Genomic DNA, 22,955 nt, shown 5'->3' on the forward strand with positions numbered 1-22,955 from the left:
CATGCTGTGCAGGAATTAAGCTCCACCTGGGAGCTTGCACACCTCCTGTATGAAACTCACAGAGGGGCCTCCCGCTCTCCCCTGCCCCCCCTAATTGGCACCCTTGTTAATAGCAAGGCACCTGACTACACTCCAGTGAGGCTGCAGCATCTGGTACTCCTCCTTGTGATAACTCAGTGCAGCAGGGGGTGGAATTAGCAAACCTCAAGTTATCTGTTCCAGCCACTAAGCGGAAGCACATCATCCTTCACATCTGTGCTAGGTGCAGACCAGGTCCCAATGCATATGCAAGACTTTGCATTCAAAACCAGTGCATGGAGTGGAGATGGAAAGGTGGATTAGGAAGGCTCCTTCAGCACTGCAGTTTAAAGCAGAGCAGTGCTGGACTCTGTGGTTTCACCCCAAAGGGTCCATGCAAATGTTTCCTTCAGTTTCCATCTGCAAGTAGTTGCAGCCCAGCCAGCCAGGGGGTTGCTTTGGGTTTTGGGTTCAAATGAACCCAACATTCAGTGCACCATCTCAGACAGTTTCAATGTCAGGCTGTGCGTTGAAACCCTACATTTTACATGAAGGGCCTTTAACTGACCCTGATTTACAAACCTGCCCTGAGTTTGCAATTACAAATGTCTGAAGTTGAAGGTTGAAGCTTAACTCTGCCAGCATAATCTAGTGGCTAGAGCACTGGACTGACACTCAGAATACCTGGATTCTATTGCCAGCTCTGTCACTGGCCCACTGTGTCACCTGGGGCAACTTGCTTCCCCTTCATATGCCTGATTCCTCTCCTCTCCCCTCCCCAGACACATGTATTTAGACTACAAGCTCTTCAGGGCAGGCACTGTCTCACACTAAGGGTTTGTACAGCACCTAAGACAATGGGATCCTGAATCTTGATTGGGTTCTCTAAGTGCTACAGTAACAATAATACGATGAAGGAGGTGTGGGAGCATGTCAAAGCCCCACCAGCTACGAGGTTTATTGCGGGGGGGGGGTGGCAGAGAAGAGGAATATACCTTAAGTTCACAGCTTCCCAGTCCCCCCATTACACACTTGTTGTCATTTCTATTAGTCACGCTGCTGCTTCACTTGCATGAGGTTTAATTTTGCTAATGCAGTTGCCTGCCTGGAACACCAGTGAGCAGCATGGAGGAAATGTGCTGTTTAATGTACCTTGAAATACCAGATCAGGTGACTGGCGACTGGCTCTAATTGGAAGCCATATGCTTTTGTCTAAAGAGGTTCTGCTTGATTTGAAACACTGGGGCAGTTAACAGAGTGATAGTTCCCTATAAGAAAGAAGTGATTGGGCTGGCAATGGAGGGTGAATTCAGCATTGGAACAGAGAACTTAGAGAACAGGAACGAAGCAAAGATGTTCAATACAAGCTTTAAGTGGAAAACCCAAACCCAGTCTGATTATGGAGTTGCTAATGGCTACATAGTTCCATGGTTATCGTGTGTTTTCCTGTCCCTGCAGCCTGTGAAGGTGATGTGTAAATGAGGCAATTTCAAAACATTTTCTTTACTCCCTGCACCATTCCTGCCCTGCAAAATGGATGAACCTATTTCCTGGTACAAGCTACCCCCAGTTTCCTAAAATCATGAGTCAGGCCCCCCAAAATCATCAATTAAAAAAAGTGGACATTCTTCGGGCTTTTGAGATTGATTTTTGTTTAAACGAAAGCTGAGATTTTCACATAATCACATGACTCTAGGACAGGGGTTCTCAAACTGAGGGTCAGGACCCCTTAGGGGGTCGTGAGGTTATTACACGGGGGGGGGGGGGTTGCAAGCTGTCAACCTCCACCGCAAACCCCGCTTTGCCTCCAGCATTTATAATGGTGTTAAATATATAAAAAAGTGTTTTTAATTTATAAGGGGGGGTCACACTCAGAGATTGCTCTGTGAAAGGTGTCATCAGTAAAAAAGTTTGAGAGCCACTGCTCTAGGAGGCTTTAAGAAACATCACAAATCTCACGATTTTTGGTTTAAAATCGTGAGAACTGGCAACACTTTACCTTATGCTTCCCCTCATCTATTGGTCATATCTATTTGCCATCTTTTGTTTTATATTTAGATTGCAAGCTCTTTGGTGCAGGGACTGTCTTGTTATGTGTTTGTACAGCACCCAGCACAATGGTGCTGGGGCGTCTAGGGCTAACCCAATACAAATAAAAAGAGTGCCACATCACATAAACCCACTGAAACTCTCACAAGCTGGTAGCACAAGAATGGAAATATTGAGCCGACTGCCTTACACTGAGAAGTGTTTGAATGCAAGGGAACACAGATATTTATTCACTAATAAACAGTGAATCTGTCAGATAGCATATTACACAGCAGCATCTAGGGAAAAGCTGTGTCAGTGGCCAGAATGGATGTACGCCTTTAGCTCCTGCTAACAACCTGGACAGAGCGAGATAAGACATGCTATAGAACAGTGGTTCTCAACTTTTCCAGACTACTGTACCCCTTTCAGGAGTCTGATTTGTCTTGCGTATCCCAAGTTTCACCTCACTTAAAAACTACTTGCTTACAAAAATCAGACAAAAATACATAAGTGTCTCAGCACATTATTACTGAAAAATTGCTGACTCTCTCATTTTTACTATATAATTATAAAATAAATCGATTGGAATAAAAACATTGTACTTACATTTCAGTGTATAGTATATAGAGCAGTATAAACAAGTCATTGTCTATATGGAATTTTAGTTTGTACTGACTTCGCTAGTGCTTTTTATGTCGCTTGTTTTAAAACTAGGCAAATATCTAGATGAGTTGATGTACCTCTGGAAGATCTCTGCATACCCCCAGGGGTATGTGTACACCTGGTTGAGAACCACTGCTATAGAAAACCCTCTGAGTCTTTTAACAGCTGTACTAAATCCCTGTAGTTCTAAAGGAGACATTTGCTCACAGGGAGACTAGATTTTATTACCCATAATCATCTAGTACATACTGTACCCAACCCCCTGTGGCCAGGTGAGCTTTGGAGCTGATCAAACAATGTTATCAGATGAGTTTTGTTTATTTATTAGGTAACTGGCCGGGAATTGAGGTAAGGGCTAGATAGGTTTACAAGGCCCAAATTCACCTGCTTTCTTGCAGCACTTCAGTCTTAGCGAGGGCTGAGGTGAGAATAACAATAGCTTTCAGAGAGAAATCCCAGCAAGAAGAAATGCCAGCATGAAAGCAGGCCCATTAATAAGTGAGGGGAGGGACTGGTGATCTTTATTGGATACGACTAAATAAGGTTTGACTTTCCTTCAGGTTTGCTGCGCCACTTGTATGACATTTCCATATGGACATAGCAACATGACAAGTGCTTTGTAGTGGTGGCTGGTAATGCACCAGGAAGTCGCCTTCCTCTGCCATAAACCGTGGACTATAGGGATCTAACTCCTCTCTCTACTTTTTCCCCAACAAGTTCATTGCTCAGATATTTGGTGGGTACAATGTTGCCAGCATATAACTGTTTTCAGTGTGTGAAGAGTTCAATGATAGCTGCCTAGTTGATTTTATATTTGTATTGCATGTCTGCAGTAATACAAAGGAGAGGGGTTTGTATAATTAGGAAGAAATTTGGACATAAGTAAGTTATCCGGCCAGGAGATATGCATTCCAAGGCCCTAAGAAGGGACCTAACTGAAGCACTGGCAACTTTGTATACATAACAAAATAGAGAAAATATAAAAGGGAGGAGAGATATGTAACTTAGAGGGTAATGGAGTTGCAAGCAGCACAGAGTTATAAAGATGAAGTCATGCCAGAAAAATGTTACTGCTTTTTGACTGAACTACAAAATTTACCAGAGATGGGCAGAAAATGAATGAGACATCCTATGGGTTTGGTATTCATTTGCTATAGTACCCATATCTTACATGTGTGCCTGACTATACACACAAGAGCAGTCCTATTGAGTTCTTTTTACTATGGGCTTTTTTGTCCATGCTCACTATGATTTACTATGGAGAGCAGCACCACTGGATGTTGTGAATATGGCACATACAGCCCAGGTTTGCATAGCAGATTAGAGCTATAAGCTCTATTTTGGAAGCTAACAGTAAAGGAAAATCATTCGTGGGGGTGAGAGTCAGACATGTGTAATTAATTATACTTTTATACACACTTCACATCAAACTGAAAAAACCTAGAACCAGAAGAGAGACATGCCATAATGCAATGTACATGTTTTGATGTCACTTCCCTACCTTTGTCTGCTTATTGTCTAAAACTAAACAATCTTCCAGACAGGAGCCACGCAAAGCACTGCACACAGTTAATCTGAATAGCAGGGAGATTTGGGATAGCCCCTCTCACTTAAGGAAAGGCTGAAGCTCTATATGTAAAGCTTAAGACCTACCATGGCAGATGAGGTGAGAAGAGCCAAATGCTGAAGAAACAAGTCCCACTGTTGAGCTCAGGTGGCTGCTCCTAACCACAAAGGAAAGAGTTCTTCCCAGAGCCAGCATCTTTCTCTGTCTCAAACCAGGGCTTGTTCTTAGTTCCATCCAAAACTAGAGAACAAATGGCTCACAACCCTCAATCCCCTTGATGGAGTAATTTGTTCCAGCTGGGCCCAGTCATGTTCCCTGTAATCCTTGCTGTGATGGAAAGCACCTGTGAAAATTTTTCTGCCAAGGGAAGTCTTACTTAGCCCTGTTCTGCTCAAGTACGTACGTACGCACGCACACACACACACACACACACACACACACACACACACACACACACACACACACACACACACACACACACACACACACACACACACACACCCCCCTTCATGCTTGTCATGAACTAAAGCACTGTCAGGAATGGAACATGGGGACAAAAGCAGGATAGGTGACAAGTTCTATTTAAATGGACTGTTCGTACCACTCCAAGGGCTGCTGATTCTCTGTATTTGTTTATCTTTTTCTTACATGATGCATAAAGCAGTGGGATCTCGGGGATGGAGTCTGGCAATTCCTCGGATCTCTTTCCATCTGTGAGTTCCTCTCCTCTCAGCAATTTGTATCTAGAGTTCCATTTCACGAGAGACAATAAATCCAGTTCAGATTCACCCTACCCATTGTGGTTGTATTGTTCTATTCTAGAGGCCTGATCCAAAGCCCATGGAAGTCAGTATAAGGAGGCTTTGGATTAAGACCCGGGTGGGCATGGGAATCCAATCCAGACCCTTCTCCTTACTCATGGAAACACAGGATACATTACTTGTTGCTATAGTTGAACACCAGTTTACAGTGATTATTATTTTTTAGCAACAATCAAGCAGCATTGCCCCTAGGAGATCCTGGCTAGGAAGAGCATTTTAATGCGAATATATGGCCAGCCTCTTTTGTACTAAAATAAACAGCTTTATCGTAGTATTTGCCAGACCGGCTCAGACTACTGGGCCACCAAATCCAGTATTCTGCTTCTGGTACTGGCCAACACCGGATGCTTCAGCAGATGACAAAAATACTCTTAATGCATCTGACCAGTTGAATAATACTGTTGCTGTCCATGGAAGGAAAATATAATTCCTGATCACGGTAGTGATCAGCTTCCGCCCTGAAGCATGAAAGTTGATTACTCTTATTTGAGCCCAAGTGGACATCAAATTATCCAGATGCAGCATTGACTATGGATTCCTCCTGCCATGAATTTTACAGTCTAAGGAGCAACACACCGGGGGAGTCCTTCACCTATCGGATCCTAGCACAGACTTGAATGATATATTTGATTCACTAACATTAGTCTCAACTCTTGGCCTGGAATTTTGTGTCTGCCTGCAGATGCACCCCTAGCTAGTGAAAAATTCTAAGACAGTAACTCAGACTTTTAATTTCATGATCATTTTGAACATAGTGAACATAAGACCTTTTCTTTAGGATCCATGTTAATGGAAGAATCCTGTTGAATGATAAAAAATTAAAGCCTTTGTGTAGGAAGTTTAAACCAAACCTCTACAATGTGATGAACTAAATTCCTGTCATATAATTCCTGATCTGAAGAAGAGCTCTGTGTAAGTGAAAAGCATGTCTCTCTCACCAATAGAAGTTGGTCCAATAAAAGATATTACCTCACCCTCCTTGTCTCTTTAATATCCTGGGATCAACACAGCTACAACACCACTGCATACATAATACAATTCCATAGGCTGGTTTACAAACTATAGAAAAGGTATAATTGTATCTTAATTTCTTATAAGGCTTGAAATAATTTGAAAGGACTCTATTTCATTTGTGCTTGACCCTATTCATTTCATCCTTATTAAATCCTATAGGGGTTTTTCAGAAGGGCAGCTATATTCCACTTCCTCATCTCCCAGTGTTCCCTTATTAGAAACAATTACAGGTGGCCAATGCATTATCTTCCACAAACAGGTCAGTTCTTGGCAATGCAGTTCTAGGAACATTCCAGTCACTCTGCTGCTTTCTAGATGTAATGACAATCTTATCACACTGAACTTCAAAACAACAGAGCCATTTCATAGCAGAACATCACATTTTCTGAATCCTGCAATCAAATGGAGTGAAAGTGATGGAGCCCTACTGTAGAAAGCAAATGTCAAGCAGAAGGTCGCTTAAAAAGGAGCTGATTAAATTAATTTGCTTGTGCTGCAGCTCCTGTGACAGCACCAATGCAATGGAGGATTCACTCCCCTTTTCAGCAGCCACAACCCATCTAAGTCATCTCAGGGGAAGCAACACTGAGTTTGTCAGAAGTGAAGAGCATCTGCAACTTGAGTGGAGTCCCCTGGGAGCTGTGGGGGCTCAGTCTCTCTGAACATTTAAGCTTAATGTTTATAAAATTTTTGCAGCCAATTTTCTAAGACCGTTTACACAAAGAATTAACTTACTGTTACTGTCTTACCCTTTTGTTCTTTCAGCTCATGCACCTTTTCCTTCTCACCACTGTTCCTTCCCTTCTTGCAGCTCACTAAACAGCAATAAAGAGCAAACAGGTGCAACAAATTATTACAGTCATGCCTAGGACTTCCAACTGGGATCAGGGCCCCACTGTGCTAGGCACTGTACAGACACCTCCTGAGAGACAGTTGCTGCCGTAGAGAGCTTACAATCTACACAGAGAAGACAGACACAGAGTAGGTGGGGAAACAAGGGCACAAAAAGTCGAAGAGACTTGCCTAAAGTTACATAGCATGTGGCATAGCCTCCGGTTATCATATTTAAAAATTAAAAAAAGAGGACACTCCACAGAGCCCCCGCCCCAACTCCGCCCCTTCCCCTACTGGCCCCAACTCCGCCCCTTCCCCGCCTCCTCCCCTGAGTGCCCGCATTCCCCCTCCTCCCTCCCAGCCATGAAACAGCTGCCTGAGCGCTACCGGCTTCAGGCAGCCCCCAGACCTCCAGACCCTGCACCCCCGGCCGGGCACTTCCCCTCCCAGGCTCCGGCGGCAACTGCTGCATGCTACTCCCAGACTCCTCAGCTCTGTAAGAGCCGAGCTGCCCAAGCGCTACCGGCTTCGGGCAGCCCCCCATGCCTCTGGACCCTGTGCCCGCGGAGTGGAAGTGCCCGGCCGGCGACGCAGGGTCCAGAGGCATGGGGGCTGCCCGAAGCCGGTAGCACTCGGGCAGCTCGGCTCTTACAGAGCCGAGGAGTCAGGGAGCACAGCAGCCGCCGGAGCCTGCTCTAAGGTAAGCCAGGGATGCCGGAAGCTGGGAGTATTTTTCCCGGACATGTTCGGCTTTTTGGAAATTCCCCCCGGATGGGGGTTTGATTACCAAAAAGCCGGACGTGTCCGGGAAAAACCGGATGTATGGTAACCCTAGCATAGCCCAGAGCACCTGACTCCCTGGCCAGTGACGAGACCACAAGATTGTGCTGCCTCCCCATAATTGCTCTGAATTCACAGATATTTCTGTCATCTGTTTATGCCCAAATAGCTTCTTCTTCTCTAGGGTTACCATATCTCATAAATAAAAAAAGAGGACCCTCCACGGGCCCTGGCCCCGCCCATTTCCCCACTCCTAGCCCCACCCCAACTCCGCCCCTTCCCCGCCCCAACTCCGCCCCCTCCTCCCTCCCACTCCCAGCCAGGGGGAAAGGGCTGCCCCAGCGCTACTGGCTTCAGGGTTTGCCGGGCAGCCCCCAGACCCTGCGCCCCCAGCCGGTGCTTCCCCAGCGCAGCTGGAGCCCGGGAGGGGAAGTGCCCAGCCGGGGGCGCAGGGTCTGGACGCTGCCCGGCAAACCGTGAAGCCGGTAGCGCTCGGGCTTTGGGCAGCCCCTGTGCCTCCGGACCCTGCGCCCCCAGTTGGGCACTTCCCCTCCCGGGCTCCGGCGGCGCAGGGTCCAGAGGCACGGGGGGGCTGCCCGAAGCCGGTAGTGCTCGGGCAACCCAGCTCTTAAACAGAGCCGAAGAGGAGCAGAGCCTCCAGCCGCGGCGGCTCTGCTCCTCCCCGACTCTTCGGCTCTGTTTAAGAGCTGGGTTGCCCGAGCGCTACCGGCTTCGGGCAGCCCCCCCGTGCCTCTGGACCCTGCGCCGCCGGAGCCCGCAAGGGGAAGTGCCCGGCTGGGGGTGCAGGGTCTGGAGGCACGGGGGCTGCCCGAAGCCGGTAGCACTTGGGCAGCCCGGCTCTTAAACAGAGCCGAAGAGTCGGGGAGGAGCAGAGCTGCCATTTTCCCGGACATGTTCGGCTTTTTGGCAATTCCCCCCGGACGGGGGTTTGACTGCCGAAAAGCCGGACATGTCCGGGAAAAAGAGGACGTATGGCAACCCTATTCTTCTCTCATAAGAAGAGTTAATTTCTACATTGCTCACCCTTGGCGTTGGGTTTTCTATTTACACTCTTTTTTTTCTTAAAATAAAGAGGGGGGGTTGTTTGGTGGGAAAAAAAGTTCCCAGCATTTCTCCTCAGGTCCCTTCATTCTGATTAATTTTAAAAAAAATATTTAGTATTTTCCTTCCAAGTCCCATCTTTCCTTCCTCTCAAAGATTTGACTAAGGGATTCTGCATTTTTCTCCCAGACCTCCGCAACTGATTATCCCCTCCCGCCTAGCTCCTACTCAGGGATATTTTATACTCATTTTTAATCTTTCCCTCACCTCGCCTTCCCCCTGCATGCACTCTCACTATCTCCCTCCCCCACATCAAACAGCTATTTTCCCTCCAAAACACTCAACCTGAGTCCCAACACTGCAGTCAGCCTGGGGAGACTCCCATGCCTGCCTGAAGCAAATGGTGAAACAAAAGAGGGTCTTAGCCCTCCTGGGGCCTTTATGGCCCTTTGCAGCAGTTCCGAGCCAGGCGCAATCATTTGCTTCCCTTCCCAGTCAAGAAAAGCTCACAGGCCTATGGAACTGGGGAGCTGCTGTGGAAGAGCACAGATACTGCCCCCCTCAAGGAATTCTGTGGGGGAGACTTGGCTTTTCCTCAGCGCCACCACCAGCGCTATCGCCTGTGCTCTACCCTTAAGTAAAGCACCAGATCGAACCACCAGCACCTATTCCACACGCCTCCTTCAGCTGATTTATTTTCCAGTAAAAACCCAGTACGGCGTGGGCAGCGGTGCTTGAACAATTTGTGTAGTGCTGAGAGCCATTGAACCAAACTGTAAACCCTCTATATAATGGAAACCACTTCAAGCCAGGGGGTGCTGCTGCAACCCTAGTTCCCGCAGCCATCTCCTGCTCACGGTACTCAAGCAAGATGCCTTACTGACTCCAACGGGGGTACTGCAGGTGTGGCTGAGGTCCTGCCGGTGTGAAGGAGGCAGGACTCAGCTCTTTAGGAATCATGGAGGATGCTTGGCTCGCTCCCTCTGCCCATCCCATGCTAATTATGAAAGATGGTTATTTTTATCCCCCATGTCTCATTCCAGGGAGCACAGGCATTTCCCACACAACACTTGGATTATTTAATCTGAGTTACTGGATTCTGGCTGCTCCAGCCCACAAAGGGTCAGAAGTTCAGCTATTGCTCACAGTGCCTTGCCTCACAGAGGACAAGAAAATGCCCCATGGTGGTTTCTTTCTACAAGGGCACACACTTCCCTAGTAGGACAGGCTGTTTCGTCCCTCAGGACCTACAATGCAATATTTCCCTCTTGGGCCAAATACGTAGCAAATGATTCATTGGATCTAGGGCTTTTCTGAAGACTGGCATCCATGAGCAATGGTGGGATGAAAGCCCAATAGCTGAGTGCCATGCAATATCCGGTGAACAGTGAGGGATGGGAAAGAGTACACCTCTGTCCATGACCCTGTGGGTCATACTGACCCTGGGTTTCTGAAGTGCTGAGTGCTCACAGCTCTGATTGAAGGCTGCACACTGAAAAGAAAAAGGCCCATTGTGCTCCTCAGAAGTAATTCTCTGCTCAGTTAAAGCTGGGAGAAGTCAGTTCCTGGGAGTCGAGTGACGCACTGGTTTGCGTTTTAATAGAGACTCTAAACCCAGGGCCGTCCTTACCCATATGCAAACTACACAGCTGCATAAGGCACCAGGAAATTTGGGGCACCATATTTCTTGGTGCCCTACGCAGCTGTGTGCTGCTCCAGCAGCCAGCCTGATCCCCCGGATGGCTGAGCTGGCCAGGAAAGCTGCCCCCGCACCACCTCTTCCCCAAAGCCCCCACCCCTGCTCCGCTCCTGCCCCGCCTCTTCTCACCCCTGCCCTGCCCCCACTCCACCCCTTCCCCAAAGCCCCCACCCCTCCTCCACCCCTTCCCCTGAGCTACATCCCGGGGGACTGCAGCAGAGGTTGTGCGCGCTCTGCACTCACCGGGCAGAGGGAAGTGGAGCAACCCGGCCCCAGCCCTCTCCGCCGGTGAGTGCTGGGGGGGGCGGTTCCCCCTTGCTCCCCAAGTCTGGGAGCCAGGGGAGCAGTGTTGAGCGGGCTGGGACCGCGTCACTCCACTTCCCGCCACCCCATGAGTACGGTGTCGGGCCCGCCCTGCAATCACCAGGCGGCAGGAAGTGGAGCGACCCAGCCCCAACCCGCTCCACTCCGCCGGCTCAGGGGCTCAGATTCCAGCTGGCCACATTCAAACTTCCACTTCTAGCCAGAGGACCATTGTCAAGCACCAGAATGGAGCTGTGTCCAGTGCTCTACAGAGAGAAGAGGTGGGTTGTTGTGCTGCCAAGTCTTTTACAGAAGGCAGAAGCCTCAGAAATCCAGCTGTGGAGAGATGTCCACAGGGAACCAGCAAAACACTCCTTAGCCATGGTAGGGCCCTCCTCCCAAGCATGACCAGCACTTAGTTTGAAGTTAGATCTATAAAGATACGGGACAGACACAGCCTATTTTGCAGCAACAAGACAAGGCAGGATGAAAAGGGTATAACATTGGGTAGTTCTGGTCTAGTGTAATGGGGTGCACTCACCTCTCGCGAGCACCTCCCGGGTCTGTGTGTGTGCCTGCACTCACTCTCTCAGTTTGTGGTAGGTCTTCGGTGACTCAGCCCTCCGGCCGAATCACACGCAGTCTGTATGTGAAATAAAAACAAAGGAAACCCCTTCAGGGTACAAGTCCAACAGAGGCCTATCTCTCTCTCAAGTTGTCCCTGCTCCGGAATAGAGCGGTGCACCAGGGCTCCCTCCCGGGGAGGAAATGTCTTCGCTCTCTCAGGTCCTTTCTGGCTGCAGCTCTCCAGCTAGGCCACTACAGTTTAACTCCCCTTCTGGGGTGCTTTAAAGTCCAGGCCACTTTCCCAGTGGCTGGAAGGGGGCGGGAAGGGAAGGGAATCTGGGCCCACCCACTATTCTGGATCCCAGCCCATGGACCCTATAGATGGAAACCATCCACTGCATCCCTGTAAATAAACTGTCACTGGTACAATCCCCTGAGCCACTTCCCTGTGCTATTTTCACCCTTACTTCTGGGCCTTGTCCTAATGGAGTCCCAGCAACCAGCTCAGGGCTCCTTCTCGCTCTCCCCTGCTTCTGGCAGCACTGCCCTGTCGGAGGTTTTGCAGCTCCATCAGCCAGCCACACACCATCCACACTTGTCCAGCTCCAGCAAGGAATTGAACACCTGCTGGTGCTGCAGCTCTTCTTATACTAGGCTGCTGGGCCCTGATTGGCTATGTCTCACACAGCCACGCTAGGCAGTTTGGAGCAGTGACGGATTAACCACCGTGCCAACGGGGCCCGTAGGCCCTGACCTGCTCTGCCCACCTGGCGTTCCTGCTGGGAGCATGGTTAGAGCATCAGGGAAGCCCCTGCGCCCTGACCCCACTCCCCAGCAAGAGTACCGGGTGGGAGGGGGCAGGGGGAGACTGCAGGCGGAAGGGGTGGGAAGGGGCCCTCACTTGCTCTGTCCCCGGGCCCCACAAACCCCTAATCTGCCTCTGGCTTGGAAGACCCTCTCTACTGCCCTTTTCTGGGGTGGGGTGTGGCAGAGCCATGAGGCCTCCAGCAGGGGACCTCAGGGGGTCTGGTATACCCCATCACACCAAGGCTGAGTAACTTCAGTGCTAAGAGGTCTGAAATAGTCCTATACACAGCATAATGCCTGCATGTCCTGTAGGCTTTTTTCTTTTTAAGAAATACTTTTCTTGCTAAGTGCCAATAAGACCCATTAGTTTGGTGTCACAGTTCCCAGTAGTCGGTCATTTGTTAGGGAGGGTGAACTGGTTCAGCCCCTCCCATCCCCCCACCCTGTCCAGAACCACTCCCCCACACTCAAACCAAACACTTTGGGAGGTTCAAAAAGTTTTGTTCCCCTTAAATGTAGCCTCTGCCTTTCCCAGCCCTGGCCAGTAAGTGAGTTTAAACCTGTATTATAGCAGTTTAGTTTGCACCAAACAGCTATAAGAGCATTTGTTGCACTGGTTAATTTACAATCAGTTAAATGTGTGCAGCTTCTGGGTGTAGACTAGGTCTGCGATTAATGGGATTTAGATATCCAAATCTCTGGAGACTTTGACAATTTCAGCCTCGGTCTCGTAGAAGAGCCAATCTGTGAGAGATTTTCCCAGCCCATGCTCTGCTGACCCCAATAGGCTCCAAAACACACACGTTTTTTGGATCCTCTGACCCTTTGCTCACCCAAGTCTGTGTCCCACAGGGGGACTTTTCAAAGACAAATGCCAGGAATTAAAAAAGAAAAGAACATGGCAATGCTCCTGAAATTCACTGACTTCTACGGGGGGCTCACATGCAGAGGCCATTCATGGGCAGGCCCTGATTTTACATACTGAGCCAGAAGAGTTTTTGAGGTCATTACCTACATCAAACTACAGTAAGAAATGCCTCAAGTTACATCAGAGAGACCAGGTGGGTGAGATAATATCTTTTATTGGACCAACTTCTGTTGGTGAGAGAGACAAGCTTTCGAGCTTACACAGAGCTCTTCTCCGGGGCCTGTAAAAGATATCGCCTCAGGTTACATCAGGCTTTTATAAATTAATCACTACAGCCCTAGGTAAGCGGTGAGGATGAGATTTGTATCACTGTTGGCTTTAGGACAGGTGCCATCTATTTTCCCCTTATAATTTGGATGGGAACTTAGTGCTTCTGAAAGGTGCTGGGCTGTAATCAACAGGTAATAAAATCCTTCATTTAGCCACAAAACAGGCACAGCACGCTAACGAGTGTCCGCACACTGACCTGCCGAAATGGCTCAGCCTGTGCCTCTAGGTACCATCCCTCCTCTAGGATTAAGAGAAGAACTCAGGCTCCAGGATCGAGCTAGGTCTTAGCCGTTCTATGGAGACTGACAATTATTAACACCAATTAGGTTCCTTTTATCAGAGTATCAACTAGAAGCCTCAATTGAGATTGGGGGGCTCATTGTGCTGGGTGTTGCTGCACACACAGTTATAGACAGTTGCTGCTCCAAGGAGCTGACCATCTAAAAGGCAAGACAAGACAAAAGATGGGAGGGGAAACCGGCACGGAGAAGTGAAGTGATTTGCCCAAGGGCACACAACAGGTCAGTGGTACAACCAGGAATAGAAATCAAGTCACTCTTTTTCTAATCCAGTCCTCTAGCCACTGGGCAACAATAGCCCTCATTTGTAAGGTGTACGTTGCTCTGCTGCACCCAGAGGCCCAAGTGCCCCAAATTCACTTCACATAGCCACTGACAAACATCAGCTGGTAATGAGTGGCTGGTGACCAGTCTACTCAACTGCTCCACCCTGTGCTAGGACAAAGGTCACAGAAGATGCATTGAGGAGGCAGCTGACTGGAAAAGAGGTGGGTGCCACCGGTCCAGATTGAATTAAGGTGAACTGACAGAGCCAAGAGAGGCCAGGTGAGGTCCACCTGCAACATACCTGGCCCTTGCCAGCTCTGTTAGTCCCTCATTTATAAACACTGCACTCAGCAATATAAAACAAGGAAATACAAAGTCTCTTTGGCTACAAAAAGCTGCAATAGGAGAATAGTTTCTGCATTCCCTACCCCAATTTTTACTTTTTCTTATACACAAACCCACATCTTTTGCCTTTGTTCTGTTGCTGGAAATAAGCCAAGATGGAATAAGATATTAGCACAAAATGCCTTTGGAAATATTCATTGCTCATCACTTAACAAGATTACCTCTGAAATCCTCCATTGCTTTGAGGGAGATTTAAAACCTTTCAGGCTTGCAGTAACCATGGCAGCGCTGATGCAGGAAATAAAAGGAGACAATCAATGTGAAAGATCATTCAGGAAGATCCAGTCTCTCTGTGTGTGTGAAATGGAGCTGGGGAGATTTTCCTATGCACCATGTTTCCTTGTTTAATACCATGAAACATTTTTTTTAAAAATCTGCACAAATTACAGGTGTGTGCTGCTAACTGGGGTGAAGCAGCTCTTAAAAAAAACAACCTGCAGTATTCTATAAGAAAGGTTCAAAATACCAGAGATCGCAGTGGTTGTACTGCGTTGTTGCATATTGCCAGCCACGTGGAAGATTTGTTACTGTCTCATTCCTCCTCCACCTGTCATCTTCTCCTCCCACATGCCAAAAGGCCCCCCCACACACACACACCCATACACACCCACCCATGCACACCCACAGCACCAGCTGGATCAAACTAGAATGAGTTGTGTTGTGATTTTATGAGGTGGACCAGAAGGCTGCCACACTCATTTCACTTATGCCCAGAATTCAGATGAGTCCTCCAGGAACAGATGTATCATGTATAATTTCCCAAGCTGTCGCCTCACACCTCCTTCAAACTCATGTTTCCTCCCAGATCAGGTTACTTAGAGAGGTAGGATGGTTTTATGGTTTAGTGACCTGACTGGAAGTCATAAGACCTGAGTTCTATTCCCCTCTCTGCCAGAGACTCCTTGTTTGACCTTTAGCAGATCCTTTAAATTTTCTGTGCTTGTTTCTTCACCCATAAAAGAGGAATCATGATACTTACCTACCTCACTGGGTGTTGTGAGGCTAAACAAATATACAACCTGGAGCTTCTTGGGTGGAAGACACTGTGCAAGTGCACAGTACTGTTATAAAACCACATCTTTTCAATAAGGGGTTGTGAATTCACAGCTATGCAGTGATTGCAATTACTATACATCCTCACCAGGTTCTTACCGGGATCTTCTTGTGACTGAGATATACAGCATTATGTCCTACACCCAACCAGGAGAAATGATGAAATATATTCCTTTATCTTCTCCCTTTGTATTTTTTTTAAAGCTGCAATAAATATAAAGGTGCATAACCCAAAGTTTTTCTAAAAAAGCCCAGACTTTAAATAGCATTTTCCAAAGCCTAAGCAAGAGTATTGGGTATGTAATTTTATGGCAAGTGTTCTGTGACTGTTCTCTTCTGGATGAGCTGGGTGGGCTAGATTCCTTGCAAAGTCCAGAGCTGGTAACATTGTGATTCACAGAAGGAAAGGCAGTCAGATGCTATAATGATGGACACAATATGGAAATGTAGAAGGACAGATTGAAAGGGGGAGAGAGAATATGTGCATGTACATGAGTGTGTGTAAAAAAGGCAGTGTGCCTCTAGCTCAGCATCTGTGTCTCACACACTCTCCAAAAGTCCCAGGTGCGGGAAGGGATTGCTGTAGTGCTATTTACTAAGGATGCATCAGGGTCTGGATTTTTGCAGGAGATTGAAAACAGCTGCACTTCTTTGTTTAACGGGTAGAATTTTACGGGGTGGGGTAAAAAGAAAATAAAAACCAAGCTGGATCCAGCATAACCCAGGGGCCAGAAACATTGGCTTGCAGTGCTGCGGCTCTAGTTTGAAAGCATGTAAAATGTTAGGTGCACTAGGAGCTGGTACAATTGTTTATTTAGACAGAGTTTGGGGGTTAAAAATTGGCTCCAGATACCAAATGTGTGTTTTTCCAGTACAATTGGGTTGGGATGTAGCAGGGTATAGAGTTTTCCAGTGGAGCAGGAGTGGCTACGTATGCTTTCTAATTTGGAGTGAACAATTTGGGGTTGAGCCAAACATTGCCAGGATCCAGGTTTTGCGACACTTATGCACTGGGATGGATCAGTGTCCAGAATGTTTTGATCAGCAGAAACAGCTGCACTTGTTCTCTGGTCATATGGTATATTTTGGTGGGTGAGGACCAAAAATTAGGTGGATCTGGTGGGATCCATGTGCCACATCTGAGTTTTTGCCACACTCATGTACCACAGCCCAGAATGTTTTGCGGCATGAAGAATGGGCTACCCTGTTCTCTAGATAGTCATTAGAATGTGGGGGCTCTGGACCGGGTCAATTTGGCTGGATCCTGGTGCTGAATCCAGGGTCTGGCAGAATCATGCTCTGGGATGCATTGCAGGTGGGGGGCGAGGAGTGGCGTTTGGTGCTGTAGGAGCAGCTACAGTTGCTTTCTCTATGTTGATGATACAATTCCGGGGCATGGGAACAGAAATTGGCAGGGATGCAGGTAGAGGCTATTTTTATCTTTTTTCCAATACTCACAACCACCCGGTAGCACACAAGCCACAAAGCAACAAGTCACAGAAACTCGGCAGATAATTTCAAATAAAGCCCTGGTCTGTCCCCACACAATCCCCCCACAGGAGAGAGGAGCACTGAGGGCTCAGAACTCTCACTGATGCTCAGCGGCACTAATTTGTTGCTCTCGGTGAGTCTCCACCTCCAAGGAGGACACAAGGACAGCTGCTAAAAGGCAGCCAGCTTCCCAGAGCTACAAGCAACAGCATGAGCCGAGTGTGATGCACAGCACTGCTGAGCCTCTCCAGGTCTGGGGATGGCTTTCAAGGACAGATCTCAGCGGATTGGCTCAGAGCATCCTTTTCTCCCCCTCCCCCCTTATACTCCAAACTGCAGAGATTGGACAAGCCTATGACACATGGTGAAGGGGAATGTGAATAAATGGTGAGCCGAGCTGAGGGAGTGTGGAGACAGCAGCGATCCAGATCCAGCCGGGAGAAGTTTCCAGGTGACTCGAGAGCGGCAACGAACTTGGAGAGGGGTGTGCAGAGCTCATCAATGCAAAGCGAGGGAGACACCAGGCTCTGAGCTGCAGAGGAAGGAGCCCTGCAGCCCTGGGTTGCAGACAGACAAGAAGCACCCAAAGCTTCAGCAAAAGTTGGGATTTGTAATTTTCCTCCCACAAAGCCCCCGGAGCTCCAGTGTGCAGCCATGTCCCTGGCGGTGAAGGAGAAGAACCACGTGCGTCTGGTCTTCCTGGGTGCGGCAGGAGTGGGCAAGACAGCTCTGATCCGTCGCTTCCTGCTGGACACTTTTGAGCCCAAGCACCGGCGGACAGTGGAAGAGCTGCACAGCAAGGAGTACGAGGTGAGTGGAGCCACCATCAAGGTAGAGATCCTGGACACCAGTGGCAGCTACTCCTTCCCGGCCATGCGCAAGCTGTCCATCCAGAACAGTGACGCCTTCGCCCTGGTCTACGCGGTGGATGACACAGAGTCCTTCGAGAGCGTCAAGAGCCTGCGGGAGGAGATCCTGGAGGTGAAGGAAGACAAGTTCCCCCCCATTGTGGTGGTGGGCAACAAGGCGGAGGCCAACAGAGAGAGGCATGTGCTGACTGAGGATGCCCTGTCCCTGGTGGAGCTGGACTGGAACAATCGCTTCCTGGAAGCATCGGCCAAGGAAAACGAGAATGTGGTGGAAGTCTTCAGGGAGCTGCTGCAGCAAGTCAACCTGCCCAGCCGGCTCAGCCCGGCGCTGCGCAGGAGGAGGGAGACCTTCCCAAAGGAGAACGCACTCAGACCACCCATGAACAAGACCAACAGCTGCACTGTCTGCTGAGTTGGGCCAGGCTGGGAGGAGGAGGAGCAGCAGCAGCATGGACTTGAAACTCAGGTGGGCTGGGTACAGAGATGAGGCTGCATCCACTAAAGTGGCACCCTTCCCCCTCCTGTTTCTTACCCAGCCTGCTAAGACTGTTAAACTTGTAGATCAAATGAGGCCGGGGCCCTAGTCACTTTGACTCAGCTGGCCGGGGGCTGGGGAGGGGAAGTGACTGACCCACAGGGACTGTTCAGCAGCAGTCTCCCAAAGGCAGGAACTGGGCGTGCCTGAGACACTGCAGTCTGTCTCCACGGTGCTACACGGGGCAGGGTGGGGAGGGGGCAGCAAGGGACTGAGGCAGAGAGGAGAGTGTGTATATTTAGAGAGAGGGCTGTTAGGAAGCATGTTGCATTTGTGAAGCCTTTGAGCGTCCACCATGAGAGTTAGTAAATACCTTATGTCCCTAAAGCTCTGTGGTCCAAGGGGGAGCAAACGTGGGAGGCTCTTCTGTCGCACGGAGTGGAAAGCACACACATATATCTGTGTATCCGTATTGCTTCTCACTGGTCCCAGTCCCCTGTGTTGGGTTCTGTGCTCACCAGCCCCTAACCCTGTGCATTTGCACACATGTTTTCTTACAAGCTTCGTTTACAATGAAATAACCAGTAGTTTTGATTTTGCACTTTGGGTAGGTAGGATCATAGAGCACATGGCAAGGCAGTCTGTGAACTGTCTGGTTTTTATTTTGTTCTTTTTTTTTTTTTAAGGTTGTATCCAATAAAAAAAATGTACATTACAAACTCAAGGTGTGTTTTAATTCTGCTCTCTGAAAAGTAGTACCAGGTGTGATCCTTACCCAGCTGGACCTCTTATCGCTGTGTTTGCATTTTCTCTTCCACACACTGTCCTTATCTGGTGGCTTCCCAGTACTTTATGACACCCACCCTCCCCTCCCTTTTTATGGCTTTTCCTGGTAATTTAGCCACTAACATTTTACCAGGCAGTGAGCAGCTACAAACAAAACAGCACTCCTCATATCGAAGTATAACAAGAATGAAGCCATTAAAAAGCATTTGATCTGCTGAAATAAAACCATAAACACATTAAAATGAAGGCAATAAAAGGAGTGGGAGAGGAGAGGTAAGTGGCAGGCTTTGCTGTGATTTACTGTATGCTCCGTTGATTTACCTTCCCTCTTACACACACTATTGCCAGAATTTTCAAAAGTGCTTAATGTCTGTAAGTGGGGCTAGATTTTTTCCCAAAAGATTTCAGCTCCTCTATAGTCACCTAGATAAGTGGCCACAATTTTTAGAGAGGCTCAGGATGATGGGAGCTGAGCTCTTGGGAAAATCTGGTGTCACAATGGGAGTTGCTGGGTGCTGAGCTCTATGGTCGTATATATATTGCTTTCACTTGACAACTGGGTAAAGACTCTTCCTCCCCCCATCACAATACACTGATTCACAGATGACCAGGTGACTCATCAGTCTAGGCACAACACACCCATCACTGTTGTGCCCAGATAGGCTCTGGTGTATCATATAGTCCTTTCAAAATGAATACCTCTATTTGTGAATAGACTAAAGGACCACACACTCAGGGCCGGATTTACACCTTGCATGCCGCTTGGCTCAGCATTTTCAGTGCCCCCTGCCTACAGCTGACCTTCATGCTGTCCATAAAAAATGAAATGAAAAGAAATATAAAAGATAATTTAAATACAGTAGAACCTCAAAGATACGAACACCAGCGTTATGGACTTACCGGACAACTGGACAACCTGTGGAACCGGAAGTAACCAATCAGGCAGCAGTGCAGACCAAAACAATAAAATCAAAAAACTGTATTGCCTCTGGCCTTTAGCCCCAAGGCTCACGGCTTCAGCCACTGGGGGTTGGGGCTGCAGCTGCTGGGGTGCGGGGGAGAGGTGGGAGGTCAGGGCGCCGGGCTTCTGACCCACGGGAGCACTGGGACTCAGTGCTTTAGACTTGCGGGGAGTGCTAGGGTCAGGGCTTCAGCCCCACAGCTCTACTCCTGGTTTCAGACTCACAGCGGGCCCTGGGGCTCATGGCTTCAGCCCCACGGCTCTGTTCCTGCCTTGAGTCCTGTGGAGGGTGCTGGGGCTTGGGGCTTTAGCTATGAGGGAAGAGCCAGCTTCAGCTCCAGCGCTCCCCCCATAACTAAAGCCTTGAGCCCTGGTGTTTCTCTGCCCCTCCTCACCCCTCCCTCCCCCGCTGAAGCAAGGAGCAGATCCATGGGGAGTCCTGAGCCCCAGCATGAGACTGAAACTGGGAGCGGAGCTGAAGCTGCTCCCCCCAGGTCTAAAATGCTGAGCCCCAGTGCTCCTGCAGGGCAGAAGCCCTGAGTCCTGTTCCCCGCCCCCTCCCCCCGCCGGCCTGGAACCCTGGTGCCCTGACCGTCAGAATCCCTGACTCTTCTCCCCGCATCCCCGCCCAGAACCCTGACTCCCCCCTCCCCCCACAGCCTGCAGCTGCAGCCCCAACCCCCCTTGTGGCTGAAGTCTGTAACCTCTTCTTCCGAGTTAGGGAACATTTCAGAGTTACGGACAACCTCCATTCTTGAGGTGTGTGTAATTCTGAGGTTCTACTGTATTAACTTTTTAACTTTTAACCCACTTTTAGGGGCCCCTAGATCGCCAGCACCCCATGGCACATGCCTACTGTGCCTAATTGGAAATCCGGCCATGCACACACTGCAACAGGAAGGTGACAAACTGCTACACACCCCAGGTCCGCTGTACCCAGTGCAGTCAAGCTGGGAGACACAGGTCACACCTCTCTGAGACTGATGGGATCACCTGGCATCATTTTCCAAAGTGCGTCTGAATGTAAAACTTCCTGAGGCCAAAGCAAATCAGAACACAGAGGCTGGTACAAGAGAGAGAGAGAGAGAGTGAGTAATGGCCCACAGCTCTTAGCTGGGTGGGCCAGACACTGTCATGTCCAAGGATTAGGAAGAGGGGGTCCATTGACTGGACAGCTAGATGGAGAGCAGGAAGAGCTTCATATAATGCTGACCCTTCCTGTAGCAGGGCCGAGGGGCTCACAAGCACTCAACGGGCTAAACCACTCTGATCTCCTGTCAAGGTTTTCCCTTTTGTTTCCCTTGCTGCTGAGTTGAAGTCACTGTCAGAATCTCTCTCGAACTTTGGCTGTTAGGGAGGCTTTTGGTTTTGGTTTTAAATGGTCTTTGTATGATAAGATTTCTGCTCAGGGGCAGGCTTGAAAGATAAATGCTAGCTTAAATACTGAACGTGAAGAGTGTGTGGTCTCCAGAGAGATCCTAATGTGGGACGGGGGCTACCAGTAATGTACACTAGCTTTGCCTTCAGAGGGTTTTGGATCAGCCCCTAGAATGCTGATTTCCCAAGCAGACAATGGTTGAATGTCAGCAGCATTTTACACAGCCAGGTGAGAATCTGAGCTTAGATCTGGGTCCCTTCTCCCCATCTCCCTCCCAGACTAGCAGGGATTGGAGGATGTGAGTGTAACCCTTCTGCCAGATGGAGTGGGCAGCAACCAGGGCCAAGTTCAGTATCTAGGTGTTCCTTTTCAACAATACAACACAGAAGGACGCCTCTGAGAGGCAGTATTTCCGCACTCACAAGCACAGAGACTGAGTGTAGAAAAGACACTTTTAGTGAAAGGAGAGAAGTCACCCGACATTAATGAGGGAAAATGTCTCAAGCAGGATTCATAAACATAAACTGTGAGCAGGACACCCACCCCAGAGTGCGTGGGGCAGTCTCTTCTGCTTCATGTTCTTGAGTTCTATAACCAAAAATTCCTTTACTGTACCCCACTCACAGTGATTGTCCTTGGTCAGTGAGGACCCAGGTTCAGAGGTGCATCTGTGTGAGTTCACCTCCCACCCAGAGAAGAAGGCTCCTGGCTACTCCGCCATCTGAGCACTTGCTCTGCCAGCCGCTGTTCCTCGCCGCCTCCCGCCAGCTGCTCCCGCCGGCCAACTGCTCACCACTTTCACCAGCAGCTCTCACCAGTCACCTTCTGCTGCCATCTGCCTCTCTGCTGTGACCTCTGTAAGTCAGTCCCTTAGTGACTGTCAGCTCTTAGGGATTTTTAGCTCTCAGCAGGCTGGACAGAAACACTGTCCCCACCACAAGTGATTTCAGCACTTAAAATAACAAAAGGCTCCGAATGAAGCCTATTTAGCTCTATCTGAATAGTGGGGAGGAACATGTTAAACCAGACTGGGGTCCCTTAGTTAAAGTCCACACCTCCTGGCTGGGACACCTATCCCCACCCCTATCTATTCTCACAGGAGTCTGACATTCAAGCCCCTGGCTTAACAAGGACCTTTCAGCTGAGGGTTACCCCTTCATTTGGGACAGGTTAAGCACAGTTCTGCTCCCCTTCAGACAATAATGAAAACAACATTGATGACAACATTTCACTACCCCGGCATTCAGTACTAAAGTGATTTGTAACCCAACACCAGCCAAAGTTGATCACTTCGAGCTACACAGCTCCTGTCTTCTAGATATCTATGCAGAGTAAGTGTGTTCATGTAAATACAGTTTGCTCCTGAAGTCTCTCCCCCTCCCTAACTAGCTGTCAGGGGACAGTTCATTCAGACCCTGCTTACATGAGCAAATGCTGGGCATGGAGAGTAGAATTCTGGAGACAGTTTTGCTCTTGTTCCCCTCTCTCCACACGCAACTTGATGATTAGCACCATGACCCTGCTGGCCTGAGCCTTTGTATATTCAGTTGTCACCACCACTCTGCTGCTCTCTAAGAGTCTCCTGTGCAGCCCGGTGCACTGCTTGT

General features: G+C 48.9%; 1 protein-coding gene across 1 annotated transcript; it reads left to right on the top strand.

The window, feature by feature from the left end:
* The first annotated feature begins 17,302 nt into the window (after window positions 1-17,302).
* Window positions 17,303-18,936, top strand: LOC128848051 (GTP-binding protein Rhes-like). Its single transcript, XM_054047787.1, has one exon. The coding sequence runs from the start codon at window positions 17,534-17,536 to the stop codon at window positions 18,158-18,160; it is 627 nt and encodes a 208-aa protein (XP_053903762.1). The 5' UTR covers window positions 17,303-17,533; the 3' UTR covers window positions 18,161-18,936.
* Window positions 18,937-22,955: the final 4,019 nt, after the last annotated feature.

This window comes from Malaclemys terrapin, chromosome 13 (genome assembly GCF_027887155.1).
Source record: "Malaclemys terrapin pileata isolate rMalTer1 chromosome 13, rMalTer1.hap1, whole genome shotgun sequence".
NCBI classification, from domain to species: Eukaryota; Metazoa; Chordata; order Testudines; family Emydidae; genus Malaclemys; species Malaclemys terrapin.